General features: G+C 42.4%; 1 protein-coding gene across 5 annotated transcripts in view; it reads left to right on the top strand.

Annotated features, from left to right (window-relative positions):
- Nucleotides 1-207: 207 nt before the first annotated feature.
- The window catches only part of dnm1l (dynamin 1-like), a 68,509-nt gene continuing 52,862 nt past the window's right edge, over nucleotides 208-15,854 (top strand). For 3 of the 5 annotated variants that reach the window (XM_043709254.2, XM_043709253.2, XM_043709251.2), the window contains exon 1: nucleotides 208-407. In XM_043709254.2, the coding sequence (XP_043565189.1) occupies nucleotides 306-407 (102 nt within the window). In that variant the 5' untranslated portion in view covers nucleotides 208-305. The remainder of the gene's footprint in view (nucleotides 408-15,854) is intronic. The other 2 variants (XM_043709252.2, XM_043709256.2) reach the window with 2 other exon arrangements.

The raw sequence follows: 15,854 nt of genomic DNA, 5'->3' as shown, positions 1-15,854 counted from the left end.
AAAATAGCCTACCTCTCAGCAAGATTGAAGAGTTACTGAAGGAGAGGATGGGAGTTGTAGTTTAAAGTTTTGCGCCTGGTGGAGGGAGGAGGGTCGATGAACCAGGAAATGAACTACAGTTCCCAGACAGCAGTGCGCGATCCCTTTCGGCGGCCCTGAGCGGCGGGGTTTTGCGCGTGCGCAGTGACTGCCGTTGGCGACGAGCCCAGGAGGTGGCCGGTTCCTTCCCCTCCCGTGGCCGGCAATGGTGACGGTTTGAAGTGGGGCAACGGTCAGTCAGTGCGCTCTTCAATCACTCAGCTGCGATGGAGGCGCTGATTCCCGTCATTAACAAGCTGCAGGAGGTGTTTAACACGGTCGGGGCCGATATTATCCAGCTGCCGCAGATTGTGGTGGTGGGGACACAGGTATGGAGGCCGAGGATCGAAAGTTGGGGCCGTGGCTGTTGGTGGTTTGGGGACACACTGAGGGTATGAGAGACCAACAACTGTCACTCATTCACATAACCTACTCCATTGGGGAGTTAAAATCACAGGGGATTTATCCACATTCTCCATTTGGACTAGTTCACGTATTCCCCCACCATGGTTTTCTTTCAGTTTCAGATTTCATTTTGTTTTCTATTTGAAATTGTTTGACGGTGTCTTAATGCCTGAAGTGTTTATGCACAGCAGGATTTGTGTGCAAAACATCCCAAGGCCCCCTGCAGAGGAAGTGAACAAACTGGAGGAACGGATACTGAAATCATGTTGCAGAGTTCAGGAGAGGTCATTGAAGGTTGTTTGAATTTTGAGGGGCTTTCTGAACTAGGGGGTAATAAGAGAGTATCAGAGGATGAAACTTCTGCAGGAGGAAAGTGGGAGAGATCAGGTCATAAGGTTGAATCGTATTGCAGACATACAGAAGGGGAAGTAAAATTAATGGAGGTATCTCTTTGGGGACTAGGAAGCCAGAATATGTAGTGAAGACAGGATGATTGATGGAGCAGTGTGGGTCAGAAAACTGGCAGCTGGGATTTCAACCAGTTGGAGTTTGTGGAATGCGACAGTGGGTGATGGGAGAAAGGACACTAGAACAATCATGTTTGGTGATAACAAAAATATGGATAAGGGAGTAAGTGGAGGAGGGCTGAAGTAATGCTGGAAATGTCCAGTGTTGCAGAACCATATGTAAGTGTGATGACTTTTAAATTTATGAAGTATGGTTGAAAACAAATAGACAGCCCAACAAGGTTTCTGTCAGAGGGTTGTCAGTCTGTAGAATTCTCTTGCCAGAAAGTAGTGGGGGCTGTCTTGTTGAATTTGGTGGAGAACGAATTAGAATTTTGATAAGGGAGTCAAGGATTATGAATGGCAGACAGGCAAGCAAGATTAGTCATGATGGTTTGAATCGTGGAACAGGCTCAGAGGTCCAAATGGCTACTTCTGCATCTATGGCTCGAGTTCCCATTTTCGGCTGGAGTGATGATCAAAGATGGGATTGGAATCAATGGGAAGGATGCTGTTTATGATTGGAGCCAATTTGTTTTTTTCTTCACTTGAATGATTTGATTCATTCAAGATTAGATTTCTATGAAAAGAGACGTAGCAGAGAGGTTATTGGCTCCATATGCAAGTTGTACTATCAGATCATAACATCTGTAAGAGAGATGAGAGCTTGAAGGATAAGTCTTTTGGGAACTTGAAATGAGAGGAGAGACAATATTTTTCTTACTTATTCTCTGGATATGAGTGATGCTGTCAAAAACAGCATTTATTATCAATCCCTAGTTGTGTTACTACTTGTGTCTTAGGAGAAAGTGAGGACTGCAGATGCTGAAGATCAGAGTCGAAGAGTGTGGTGCTGGAAAAACACAGCCGGTCAGGCAGCATCTGAGGAGCAGGAGAGTCGATGTTTCGGGTGTAAGCCCTTCATCCGGACTTTTCATCAAGTCCTGTTCACCCTCAGTAGGTTGCTATGCTTGCTGACTGACATTGCTCCCTATCAAATTATGACTTGATTTTAAAATTCTCGTCCTTGCTTTCAAATCCCTCCTCCCTCTGCCTAAAACCCTACATGATCTGTGTTTCCTTAATTCTGGTCTATTTCTCATCCATGATTTTAATTGATCCTATTTAAGAAGTTGGTACTAGGACATTTAGAAAACATAATTCAATCAGACAGAGACAATGTGCATTTGACAAACCTTTTAGACTACATGGGCGACATAACAAGCATGGTGGATAGAGAAAAACTGCGAGTCAGGATGAGTGGGTCACTTTCAGGTTGGCAAACTATTTGGATGAAGAAACCAAGTGTGTTGAAATCAGATTTGCTGATTATATAAAGAAGGAAAGCAAGTCATGAGGAAGAGTCAAATAGTTGCAAAGGGATATAGATAGGCTAAAGACTGTCAAAAAGTGGCAGATGGTGTATTCCATGAGAAAGTACAAGGTGAGGGGCATGGATAGGGTAAATAGGCAAAGTCTTTTCCCTGGGGTCGGGGAGTCCAGAACTAGAGGGCATAGGTTTGGGGTGAGAGGGAAAGATATAAAAGAGACCTACGCGGCAACATTTTCACACACAGGGTGGTACGTGTATGGAATGAGCTGCCAGAGGAAGTAGTGGAGGCTGATACAATTGCAACATTTAAGAGGCATTTGGATGGGTATATGAATAGGAAGGATTTGGAGGGATATGGGCTGGGTGCTGGCAGGTGGGACTAGATTGGCATGGATGAGTTGGACCGAAGGGTCTGTTTCCATGCTGTACATCTCTATGACTCTTTGTTCACTTTGGCAGGAAGAATGGAAAAGCAGGATATTATTATAAATGGAGAGATTATAGAATGTTGCAGTACTGAGGGTTCTGGGTACTCTTGTACATGAATAATAAAACATTAACATGCAGGGGACAGCAGGTAATTAGGAAAGTAAATAGAATGTTGGCCTTTTGCGGAGCAAGTCTTCCGACAGTTGTATAAAGCATTATCAGACCATATCTGGAGTATTGTACGGTAAACAGTTTTGGTCTCCTTCTATCAGGATGGATAAGCTCGCATTTGAAGTTGAGAGAAAATGTTCACAAGGATGATTCTGGGAATTAAGGATTTGTCTTCAAGACTGAAAATGTTGACACAGTGAGCCTATACTCATTAGAGTTTAGAGGAATGATAATTGTATTAAAGCATATAAGATTCTGATGACTTAATCGGGTAGATTCTGGGAGGACGTTTTCTCACGTGGAGCAACACTGATTTCGGGGTACAACTCAAAAATAAGGAGTTTCTTACTTAAGACTGAGGTTAGGAAGATTTTCTTCTCAGGGCATTTGGTCTTTGGAATTCTCTTCCTGAGAGAGCAGTGAATGCTGGGTCATTGGATGAATTCAGAGCTCCGATTTGGTTGACAAAGGCACCAAGGGACACACAGGGCAGGGAAGAAAGTGGGGTTAAGATGTAATCAGATCGGCCATGATTTTATTGAATGGCAGAACAGGCTTGATGGGCCAAATGATCTGCACCTATTACTTATTATAAAGCTTTGTTTGATAACACTTAACTACATCAATAATGTTACATGAACGCACATTATTCATGTTTACTTCCAATGTTAGTAATTGGTTTTTTACTTGAATTACTGCAGTCATTAAGATGATAGAGGTTTCAGGACAGGGCTAATTGTGGGAATCCTGGGATATTGACTGAGGCATAATAAATGCACTGAAGGAATGCAACTGTTAAGAGTGGAAATGATGTTCCTGCAGAAATGCTTCAGTTATTATTCTGACTGATAGAATTTAAGGGAGGAGTGAACTGCCGTTGAAGTAATCTTGCTCAATTGCTACAGCACTTCCTGTAGATAATATATACTGTGGGCAAAATGTTTCTAGTGCAGGAATAGGATACCAGTCAAGTAAAGTAACTAGTCCTTGTGGCTGGCTTTGAGTTCCTCAAGTGTGAATGTGGCTGGATGCTCCAGGCAAATGTTAGACATTGAATCATAATTGTGGTTTGAGCCTTGTACAAAATAGAGAGCCTATGTGGATTCAAGAATTGAGATACTTGTCACACAACACCTGTCTCAGCCTGGCTCGTGAGCAATAATGTTGACATAGGTGGACATTAGACTTCTGTTTGATAGTGACGTGGATGGTGAGGGACTTGCCAGTGGTACTATTTAAGGTCGTGGAGATGGATGGATTTTCAATATAAAATCAAAAAATACTGGAGCATTTAACAAATCAAGGAGCATCTGTTAGTGCTTCAGAGTGTTTCAGAGTCATTGATTGGAGACGTTCCTGTTACTCTGCACAGGTGCTGAGTGTTTCCAGTATTTTTTCCTTTTTCATTTCAGGTTTCCATCATCTGTGATAATTTGCATTTCTTGTTTTCTGATATGTTGTTGCAAATGTTCCCTAATGCTTGATGACCCAGATTTAGATATTGTTAATGTTCTGTTGTAGTCAGTTTGATTCCATTCATTCAAAAGTATTGGCTGTCATTGACAACAAAAACAGAAATTGTTAGGAAAACATAGCAGGTCTGGCAGCATCTATGGAGAGAAAGCAGAGTTAACATTTCAGATCCAGTGACCCTTCTTCAGAACAGAAACGTTCTAGCACCTGCGGTTCTTTGTTTCTGTTTGACCTCCTTGGCTTTATCTGGCCCTGTGGTTCATTCAGTGCCATTCACCTTGCGAGATTCCAAGCTTTTGAAAGGCCTTCTGAAACTGAAACAGAGCATGTTATGAAACCAAAGTATAATTAACATTGCCTTCCAACACCTTACTGATAGTTAGGGAGAGGCTCATGGGGATAGAAGTTAACTGAATTAAATTTACTGTTTTGTTATGATAACACGGTTGAGGGAAATCTTTCTTCTTATGAGACAGATGTCAGAGACACTGAAACAGCTTGATTGTAAATGTGGCTGGATCAGGTACTTAAGTCTTCCATACCATAGCTGGAACATTTTCTGGGTGTGATTCATTAAGCAATTGTGCACACTTCACACATGTTCCTTGCTTTTATGCGATTACAATGGTTAGATTTTATGGTTGGGGACAAGATTATGTTTGGAAATGCACTGGCTTCATCCAAATAGATAGAAATGGTTGTTCTCTTTTGCTGGATGATGAAGGACAGATGGATGAAAACAATTAGCTCATTGTTCAGATTAGCTGTTGAAAAACTCAGGGGACAAGAAAAATATGGGCCACAATCAGATGTCCATTGTCTATGGAAAGAGAGTGGAGCATTGGATTAGAACAAGTCAACATGGGTTTAGTAAGGGGAGGTCGTGCCTGACAAACCTGTTAGAGTTCTTTGAAGAGGTGACAAGTAGGTTAGACCAGGGAAACCCAGTGGATGTTATCTACCTAGACTTCCAAAAGGCCTTTGATAAGGTGCCACACAGGAGGCTGCTGAGCAAGGTGAGGGCCCATAGTGTTCGAGGTGAGCTACTGGTATGGATTGAGGATTGGCTATCTGACAGAAGGCAGAGAGTTGGGATAAAAGGTTGCCATTCTTTTTCGGAATGGCAGCCGGTGACAAGCGGTGTCCCGCAGGGTTCAGTGTTGGGGCCGCAGCTGTTCACATTATATATTAATGATCTGGATGAAGGGACTGGGGGCATTCTGGCGAAGTTTGCCGATGATACAAAGTTAGGTGGACAGGCAGGTAGTACTGAGGAAGTGGGGAGGCTGCAGAAGGATCTAGACAGTTTGGAAGAGTGGTCCAGGAAATGGCTGATGGAATTCAATGTGAGCAAATGCAAGGCCTTGCACTTTGGAAAAAAGAATACAAGCATGGACTACTTTCTAAACGGTGAGAAAATTCGTAAAGCCAAAGTACAGAGGGATCTGGGAGTGCTAGTTGAGGATTCTCTAAAGGTAAACATGCAGGTTGAGTCCGTGATTAAGAAAGCGAATGCAATGTTGTCAATTATCTCAAAAGGGTTGGAATATAAAAGCACTGTTGTGCTACTGAGACTTTATAAAGCTGTGGTTAGGCCCCATTTGGAGTACTGTGTCCAGTTTTGGTCCCCACACCTCAGGAAGGACATACTGGCACTGGTGCGTGTCCAGCGGAAATTCACACGGATGATCCCTGGAATGGTAGGTCTAACATATGAGGAACGGCTGAGGATCCTGGGATTGTATTCATTGGAGTTTAGAAGATTAAGGGGAGATCTAATAGAAACTTACAAGATAATACATAGCTTGGAAAGGGTGGACGCTAGGAAATTGTTTCCGTTAGGCGACGAGACTAGGACCCGTGGACACAGCCTTCGAATTAGAGGGGGTAAATTCAGAACAGAAATATGGAGACATTTCTTCAGCCAGAGAGTCGTGGGCCTGTGGAATTCATTGCCGCAGAGTGCAGTGGAGGCTGGGACGCTAAATGTCTTCAAGGCAGAAATTGATAAATTCTTGATGTCACAAGGAATTAAGGGCTACGGGGAGAATGCGGGTAAGTGGAGTTGAAATACTCATCAGCCATGATTGAATGGCGGAATGGACTTGATGGGCCGAATGGCCTTATTCCGCTTCTATGTCTTATGGTCTTAGAATGGAAGGTATTCTTGAGTACAAGGCTGTAGCTATTTGCTCTCAAGCTGATCTACTTTGCAAAGTGAATCAACCTTTGCAAGCAATAAATAAACCCATCAGTGCTCCACAGTTCTGTCTGCGATGCTAAGAATATCATCTGTACTAATCTTGCTCCAAGGTTCATAGGGATCACGTTGTAATGACTTTCTTTGACTATCTTTTGGGGAAACAAGTGGGAATTTCTGCCTTGCTGTTACCTCTGGTGATTTGAGTTGGGGCAATCCCGTTGTTGTTGCAGGGTCTGAGTTTAAGGATCTCCCTTTCCTGGAAGACCAATGTGCTTGAAGGACATTTAAGAAAAATACCTAAAATAATGGGGAAATTGTTGTTACTAATGACAGTGTCTATCATAATGTCTTTCAAATTCATTAATAGTCACTCCATGAGGTAATCTTAGCCTTTTGAGAGGAACCTTCTGCAAGATGCCACGCTGGTAATTTAATTTGCATACAAATAGAAGGAACTGTAATTCTCGATGAAGTTTTTTTTTTAGCACTGTTGAATTTTAAAAACTGAGATAGGCTGTTGTCATAAAAGGACATGGAGCAAAGGACGCTGTATGTAACTGGGGTACAGATGAGTCGTGATCCAAATGAATAATGAAACAGTCTGATGGGCTGACTGGTCTAATCTTATTCTGGATCAATGGTGCTGGAAGAGCACAGCAGTTCAGGCAGCATCCGAGGAGCTTCAGCAAAATCGACGTTTCGGGCAAAAGCCCTTCATCAGGAATAAAGGCAGAGAGCCTGAAGCGTGGAGAGATAAGCTAGGGGAGGGTGGGGGTGGGGAGAGAGTATCATAGAGTACAATGGGTGAGTGGGGGAGGAGATGAAGGTGATAGGTCAGGGAGGAGAGGGTGGAGTAGATAGGTGGAAAAGGAGCTAGGCAGGTCGGACAAGTCAAGGGGACTGGAAGTTTGAAACTAGGATGAGGTGGGGGAAGGGGAAATGAGGAAGCTGTTGAAGTCCACATTGATGCCCTGGGGTTTGTGAAAAATGTCAGTGTCAAGTCGGTCGTCACGAATGGAGATGGAGAAGTCCAGGAAGGGGAGGGAGGTGTCAGAGATGGTCCAGGTAAATTTAAGGTCAGGGTGGAATGTGTTGCTGAAGTTGATGAATTACTCAACCTCATCGCGGGAGCATGAGGTGGCGCCAATACAGTCATCAATGGAACGGAGGTCCTAGTTTCAATGGTCTGGGAGATGATGGTTTGGTGATGGGGGGTGGGGTCATGGTCTTCCTCCGTTACATTGATGACTGCATTGGCGCCACCTCATGCTCCCGCGAGGAGGTTGAGTAATTCATCAACTTCACCAACACATTCCACCCTGACCTTAAATTTACCTGGACCATCTCTGACATCTCCCTCCCCTTCCTGGACCTCTCCATCTCCATTAGTGACGACCGACTTGACACTGACATTTTTCACAAACCCACCGACTCCCACAGCTACCTGGATTACACCTCTTCACATCCTATCTCTTGCAAAAATGCCATCCCGTATTCCCAATTCCTCCGCCTCCGCCGTATCTGCTCCCAGAAGGACCAGTTCCACCACAGAACACACCAGATGGCCTCCTTCTTTAGAGACCGCAATTTCCCTTCCCCCGTGGTTAAAGATGCCCTCCAACGCATCTCGTCCACATCCAGCACCTCCGCCCTCAGACCCCACCCCTCCAACCGTAACAAGGACAGAACGCCCCTGGTGCTCACCTTCCACCCTACAAACCTCCGCATAAACCAAATCATCCGCCGACATTTCCGCCACCTCCAAAAAGACCCCACCACCAGGGATATATTTCCCTCCCCACCCCTTTCCGCCTTCTGCAAAGACCGTTCCCTCCGTGACTACCTGGTCAGGTCCACGCCCCCCTACGACCCACCCTCCCATCCTGGCACTTTCCCCTGCCACCGCAGGAACTGTAAAACCTGTGCCCACACCTCCTCCCTCACCTCTATCCAAGGCCCTAAAGGAGCCTTCCATATCCATCAAAATTTTACCTGCACATCCACTAATATCATTTATTGTATCCGTTGCTCCCGATGCGGTCTCCTCTACATTGGGGAGACTGGGCGCCTCCTAGCAGAGCGCTTTAGGGAACATCTCCGACACACCCGCACCAATCAACCAAACCGCCCCGTGGCCCAACATTTCAACTCCACCTCCCACTCTGCCGAGGACATGGAGGTCCTGGGCCTCCTTCACCGCCGCTCCCTCACCGCCAGACGCCTGGAGGAAGAACGCCTCATCTTCCGCCTCGGAACACTTCAACCCCAGGGCATCAATGTGGACTTCAACAGCTTCCTCATTTCCCCTTCCCCCACCTCATCCTAGTTTCAAACTTCCAGTCCCCTTGACTTGTCCGGACTTGTCCGACCTGCCTAGCGCCTTGCTCGAAACGTCGATTTTGCTGAAGCTCCTCGGATGCTGCCTGAATTGCTATGCTCTTCCAGCACCATTGATCCAGAATCTGGTTTCCAGCATCTGCAGTCATTGTTTTTACCCGGTCTAATCTTATTGTTAACTGGTCAGAAGTACTCCAATCCAAGTTGTCTCAGACCCTCATTCTCTGATCTCTTGTCAGTGTAACTGAATTGCCTTCACTCTTAGAATGTGTGAAATGAACACTTCTGAACTGTTTCTAAAGCAATGATATCTTCTTTCAAATCTGAATGTAGTGGTCTCATCAATGCGCTGTGCAGCTACAGTGAAACTTCCCTACTTTTATTCCTCTTGCACTAAATACCAACATTACATTTACCTTCTTAATCACTAGGTGTAGCTGCATATTAACCAGGACATATACGTTCAGGGCACTTGGACTTCTCTGTACACCAAGTTCTATAGTCTCTCTCCATTAAATAGCTAACTGCTTTTTTGTTCTTCCTGCCAAAATGGACAAGTTCACATTTACCCACATTATACTCCATTTGCCAAATTTTATCCCACTAATTTAATGTATCCAGACTCTACTTAACATGCAAACTCTACGTTGCCTTGGCAACTTACTTTCCTACCTATTTTGATGTCATTGGCAATTTTAACTACAATAGATTTGATCCACTCATCCCAATAACATAGTGTAGATTTCGTAATCCATGTTAATTTATAGATTATAAATAGTTGAGGCCTCAACATTGATTACTGTGGCACTCCATTAATAAAGCTTCCCAACTGAAAAAGATCCATTTATCCCTGCTCTCTGTTTCCTGTTAGTTGATTAGTCCTGTTATCTTTGCTAATGTGTTATCCCTAAATGTGCTGTTATTTTTTCTGGCAGAATTTGAAGTGGAACCTTATCATATGGCTTTTGGAAATCCAACATCATCTAGTTCCTCTCAATCCATTGAGTATTGCTTAATTAGAAAACCTTAATAGATCAACTAAGCACAGTGTTCATTTCACAACGCCATGTGGCTCTGCGTAGTCACATTGTCATTTCTAAATATACTGCTATAACTTTCTTAATGATTCCAGTAGCTTATAACAGATGTTAGATTAATTTGCCTTTAGTTTTCGGCTCTGGCTCCTTCAATTGCTATTTTCTACTCCTCTGGGACACTTTAACAAGCTAAGAAAGATTATAATCATTGCATATACTGTCTCTGTCCTCACTTCTTTAATACCCCAAGATGCTTGTGATACGGTTCTGTGAACTTATCAGCCTTAATATTATGCAAGCTCAAATTTCTAAATTTATGTTCTAACCTGGCTAGAGATCAATACATTTTTTTAGAGCAGAGAACATGTGAGGTTCCAGGTGCTTATTTTAATGGTAAAGATTCCACAGTTTTGAACAAACAGCAATAAAAATTACTATACACAGTTAAAACAGTAATAAAATCTACAGTTTATGTACAACTTGGCTGTTTCTTTAAAAACAATGCAATTTGGCATTGCTTTTTCTCTTGCAATCATCAAGACAATTCTCAAGAACACCAATTTGAGGGGAAACTAACTTTTATATTGCATGTAAGAAAGGTGCTAATTGGTTGATATGTGCACTATGAACAGGACAAGGGCTAGCATAGGGAATACACCAGTTAATGATGATTGTCAGTTGACAAACTGTGTCTTTTTCACCAAATTATATTTTGAAAAACAAAACATTATGTTCTAACATCCAGAATTAACATGAGGTAAATATGGATAACAAGCCAATTGTAGTTCAGCACCCAATGGAGGACATTAAATAGGAAATGTGGTAATGACAGATGCCATAGATTTCTCAGCAACTTTCTCTGACATTAGTGGCTCTGAGCAACTTAGATTAAAACTTTACAAGCGATTCCAATTATCGTATATACTTGTGACCTCCGGTATAAAGCGATCCCTTATTTTTGGCCAAAAAGTCTTGTATTTTCCATATACCCCATGTATGAGTCAACCCTAGTCCTTCACAATTGCAGATCAACATTTAGGAGTCAGTGTGCCTGCCCGTTGTGCTCCACTCTGGCTTTCCAGTCAGCTGATCATACTGCTCCGTTACAGGTCTTCCTGTCCGTCAGTCATCATGATTCACTGCAGGTTTTCAGAATTACTGTAATCTGCGGAGTCAGTTTCTGCAGTTTCAGTTATCCACAGAGTACCGGCGCGAACATATTACAGGGAAGGTTCAAGGACCAGACCTAGAAGGTAAATTTCCCATTTTAAATGTAGTACTTAAAAACATATTACTATTCGAAGATGAAATGCAAATGAAAATCAGGACTTGAGTGCAAACTTCTTTCTTCTATCTGTCCTATATTCAACCAAAGTAGATATTGCCTATATAGAATGAAAGTATTATAATTGTTTTCGCACTTTGTACAAGCTGGGTCCATTTTACTTTGTTTAACTTTGCTAATATTCAAGATATTATTGTTTATTATTTTATATAGAGGTCTGGCACTTGTTTGTCCATTTTTTTAATTATGCCAAGCGTGAATTTCATCTCCTCGAAAACAATATCTCGTGTATAAGTCGATCCCCCTAATTTCAGCTCAAAAAAGGTCTTCAAAACTTGACCTATACACTAGTATATATGGTATTCATTCTAAAACTCCCTTTAAAAGTGCAATTTCATGGACTGTCTCAATTGTTGTTCATGTCCTGGTAGTTCATTTGCCTTCCCTGTATCTAGTCTTTCCTGGATTCTGGAAGCTGCACTCATCTGCTCTCAGTCATGACTTTGGGGTTTTCACAGACACTTAAGTCCTGTAAAAATTCTTGCTATCTATTTTATATTGTTAGCTAGATTTCTCTCATATTCTGCTTTCTCTCCTTTTTTTTAGACATTCTTTGCTGGTTCTAAATTCTGTCTTCACCAAGCATTTTCCACCCCACTTTCTGCACTGAAATATTAATAACTTCTGAGTCATCGAGGGCTTTCCCTAAGCCCTAGCTGCAATACTTTATGAGGCTTCCAGCGCTTCCTTTGACTTCTAATAGCTCTTGGGACTTTACCATGAGCTTCAACTGAACTTGGTGTTCAGTCACCTTCACACCATCAATAACCTGTTCATTAGTGTGCCTGATATTTGCCAGCGCTCGCTGGATGCTATCAAAGTTCAGTTAGCAGCACAGATAACAGCATGAAGCTTATTTCTTGACTCCACTGTCTCTGTGTATCTCGCTCTCTCGCCGCTCTCTCTCGCCGCTCTCTCTCGCCGCTCTCTCTCGCCGCTCTCTCTCGCCGCTCTCTCTCGCCGCTCTCTCTCGCCGCTCTCTCTCGCGCTCTCTCTCGCGCTCTCTCTCGCGCTCTCTCTCTCGCGCTCTCTCTCTCGCGCTCTCTCTCTCGCGCTCTCTCTCTCGCGCTCTCTCTCTCGCGCTCTCTCTCTCGCGCTCTCTCTCTCGCGCTCTCTCTCTCGCGCTCTCTCTCTCGCGCTCTCTCTCTCGCGCTCTCTCTCTCGCGCTCTCTCTCTCGCGCTCTCTCTCTCGCGCTCTCTCTCTCGCGCTCTCTCTCTCGCGCTCTCTCTCTCGCGCTCTCTCTCTCGCGCTCTCTCTCGCGCTCTCTCGCTCTCTCTATCATACTTCACATATTCAAACCTACTTCATCCCTTTAACTGCTCTTCAAAGACCCCCTAAACTCGTTTGAGTGACCTATTAAAACCCTTTCAATAAGTCCTACCATAGTTGTCAGAGAAAAAGTGAATGTAACTAAGGTTGGAGCACCAAGTACTTTGAGGGCTACAATTTCATTTGCTTGTTGACTTGCACAGTACAAATGGACACATCAGTGTATTATCAATTGTTTTCCAAACACCTTTCCTTGATTTTGATTTTGCATCCCTCCCTGTCACCTCTTAATTTTGAATTATCTTTGAGATGTTTTCTAAATCTTCTACCCGTTCAACACCTCTGCCATTTCTTTGTTTTTCAATACCAATTCCCCAGACACTACCTCTTTCTCTAGCCCTCTCTGGAGGATCAGCATTAGCTATAGTTACTCTTTTCCTGTTCAAATATTCGCAGGTGCTTTCTGCATCTTTAATATCTTTTTAGCTATCTTTTACAGCTTCTAAAAATCTGTCCAGTCCTTTGACCTATCCATATCTTTGTAGATTTGTGATTTGGAGATGCCGGTGTTGGACTGGGGTGTACAAAGTTAAAAATCACACAACACCAGGTTATAGTCCAACAGGTTTAATTGGAAGCACACTAGCTTTCGGAGCGACGCTCCTTCATCAGGCTTGTAGATTTGCGCGGTGTTTCTTTCAATATAATGCTACCCTTAACTTCCTTATTTAGCCAGTGATGATGCAATCTTCTTAAAGAGCCTTTCTTTCTCACTAGAATAAACTACTGCTGAGAGTTATTAAATATCTCTTTAACAGTCTGCTACTGCAACTTTACTGTTCTACTCTTGAATCAACTTCATGGTTCACTCCTGCCTTAAGACTCTCATAGTTACCTTTATTTAGGTTCAAGTCACTAATCGTGGATCTGCACTTCTCCCTTGTTTTAACCACTGTCACCTGGGCATTCTTACCTGAGATTGTTGATTAATTCTGTTTTGTTACACATTACCAGGTCTACTATAGTTTTAGAGGAGAAAGGGAGGACTGCAGATGCTGGAGATAAGAGCTGAAAATGTGTTGCTGGAAAAGCGCAGCAGGTCAGGCAGCATTCAAGGAACAAGAGAATCGACATTTCGGACATAAGCCTGAAGAAGGGCTTATGTCCGAAACGTTGATTCTCCTGTTCCTTGGATGCTGCCTGACCTGCTGGGCTTTTCCAGCAACACATTTTCAGCTCGAGTATAGTTTTACCTGTGTCATTGGAAATTAACATGGTCCATCACCAGTGGATCCTGCTCATTTTCAGCCCAGAGCAAATGTTCTGAATCTTGGCAGTGACCAATCAACACAATCTTCTGGACTCTTGCACCTAGCTTCTGATTCTAATCCTGCTCCTTGCTTCTTGCCTACGTTTATGTATTTCTTTTTCAAATTTTCTTTTGTGCAAGCCTCTTGGTAATTAGGGATGGGCAATAAATGCAGGCTTAGCCAGACATGCCCATATCCCATTAGTGAAAAAAAAACTTATCACATTTGAGTACTGTTATGAGTGCTAGGTTGAATATTCCGTTGTAACTAGGGAAACATAACAAAGGTTAATGCCTTTGCTCACATACTAAGAATCACAGAATATGACAGTTGTGAGAAAAGAGGCTACAGACATATCGCTCTGTTTTTTGCTCCGTTCCCTCATTGTTATAAAGTTTAAAAAGAATGTATTATCATTTCCTTTTTAAGAGGTGTTATAGAATTTTTCTCCAAGCAGTATTTCTAATATGGCATTGAAATCATCTGCCTAAAAACATCTATGAATTTATCCTTCTCTTCTTGAATGCATTTCTGTCCCCTAGTTAGCAGTTCAATAACCAATTTTAAATAATTTTTTTTTCTATTTAGCTCTTCGTAAAATTTCCATCAGAACACTTTTGTTTTACATTATTTGTTCTATTAAAAAAAACTGTTGTTTCTTCTGACTTGATTTGTGTTCCTGTGTGGCCTGGTGAATAGCATCCTTGCTTCTGGATCTTGAATCCAGTCTTACTCCAGGATATGAGCAAGGCTGACAGTCAATCTCGTATTAACGGTTTGCTGCACCATCTGAGATGCTTTCTTTTGGGCTAGACATTAAAGCAACCTTTGGGGTTCATTGGTACATAGGTACTCACGCCCTGGGTTATACGGTGTGACAGGGTCAGTGGGGAAAAAATTAAAGCCTGCTCAGGTAGATATATAAAATCTCATGGCACTGTTTCAATGAAGATAGGGGAGTTAGAACTGGTTTTGAAGCCAATATTAGTTTCACAAAAAACATATCTGATCATTCAAATGCTATTTGTTGTTACTCTGTTTTTATTTCCCTTGCTTTCACCTTGGCTCCCTCCACTCCTTTGGATTCGGTAGATTATGCTCATAGCATTTTTTTCACCTCCATTATGTTATTGTCACTAAACACATCTTCGTTTTCCCTTTTAATATTCTGAAGGAACCATTTCCTTGGCAACATGTCACCCCCCTCACAGTCATTCTTGCAAAACACTGTCCTTTCACTGTTTTAAAAGCGCTTACTTTTCTATCTTTCTTCATTTCTGATCAAATTCATTGACCTGAAACCACAGATGTTACCTAACGTGAATATCTGTAGTGTTCTTCTGTTTTTATTTTAGATTTTCCTGCATCTGTAGTATCTTGCTTTTGTTCTAAAGGACTTAATTGGCTGTAAAGCACTTTAAAAATCAGGTGATCTTGAAAAAAAACATATGAATCTCTTTTAAGAACAGAAACCATGCTTGAAACAGAAATGTCAATGCTTTTAAAAGTTATCTTACTCAAATGTAACATAATAAAATCTTACTATGTTAGAGGTAATATGTATGCAACATGAACTATAGTATTTCACTGGAGCGAGATTAGACAAAATGTTCATATCAGAAAGCATATTAGTACAAGAAAACAGAAACTTAGCCAACGAGTAGTTTTTTGTGAAGAAGCTTAAGGAGCAGAGAAGCATAGAGAGCTTAGGAATTTCCGAACTTGGGACTTAGCCAACTGATAAAAAGAGCTGTTGTTTTCGAATCATTGAAAATCTGGCATGTGTATGAGCGCAGAATTGGGGCGGTACAGAGGCTTCAGAGAGTTGGGAAGCTAAAGGAAGTTATAAAGTTGGGGAAAGGCACAAGGACATGGATTTGAATCCAAGGATAAGATATTTACAATTGAGCATTGAAGATTAAGTATGGATGCCATATATCGGAAGAGCTGATGAAGT

Source organism: Chiloscyllium plagiosum, unplaced genomic scaffold (assembly GCF_037043375.1).
Source record: "Chiloscyllium plagiosum isolate Xiang-an unplaced genomic scaffold, Cpla_swu_hap1 HiC_scaffold_19, whole genome shotgun sequence".
In the NCBI taxonomy this organism is placed as follows: Eukaryota; Metazoa; Chordata; class Chondrichthyes; order Orectolobiformes; family Hemiscylliidae; genus Chiloscyllium; species Chiloscyllium plagiosum.
This window is presented reverse-complemented; position numbering and strand designations above follow the sequence as displayed.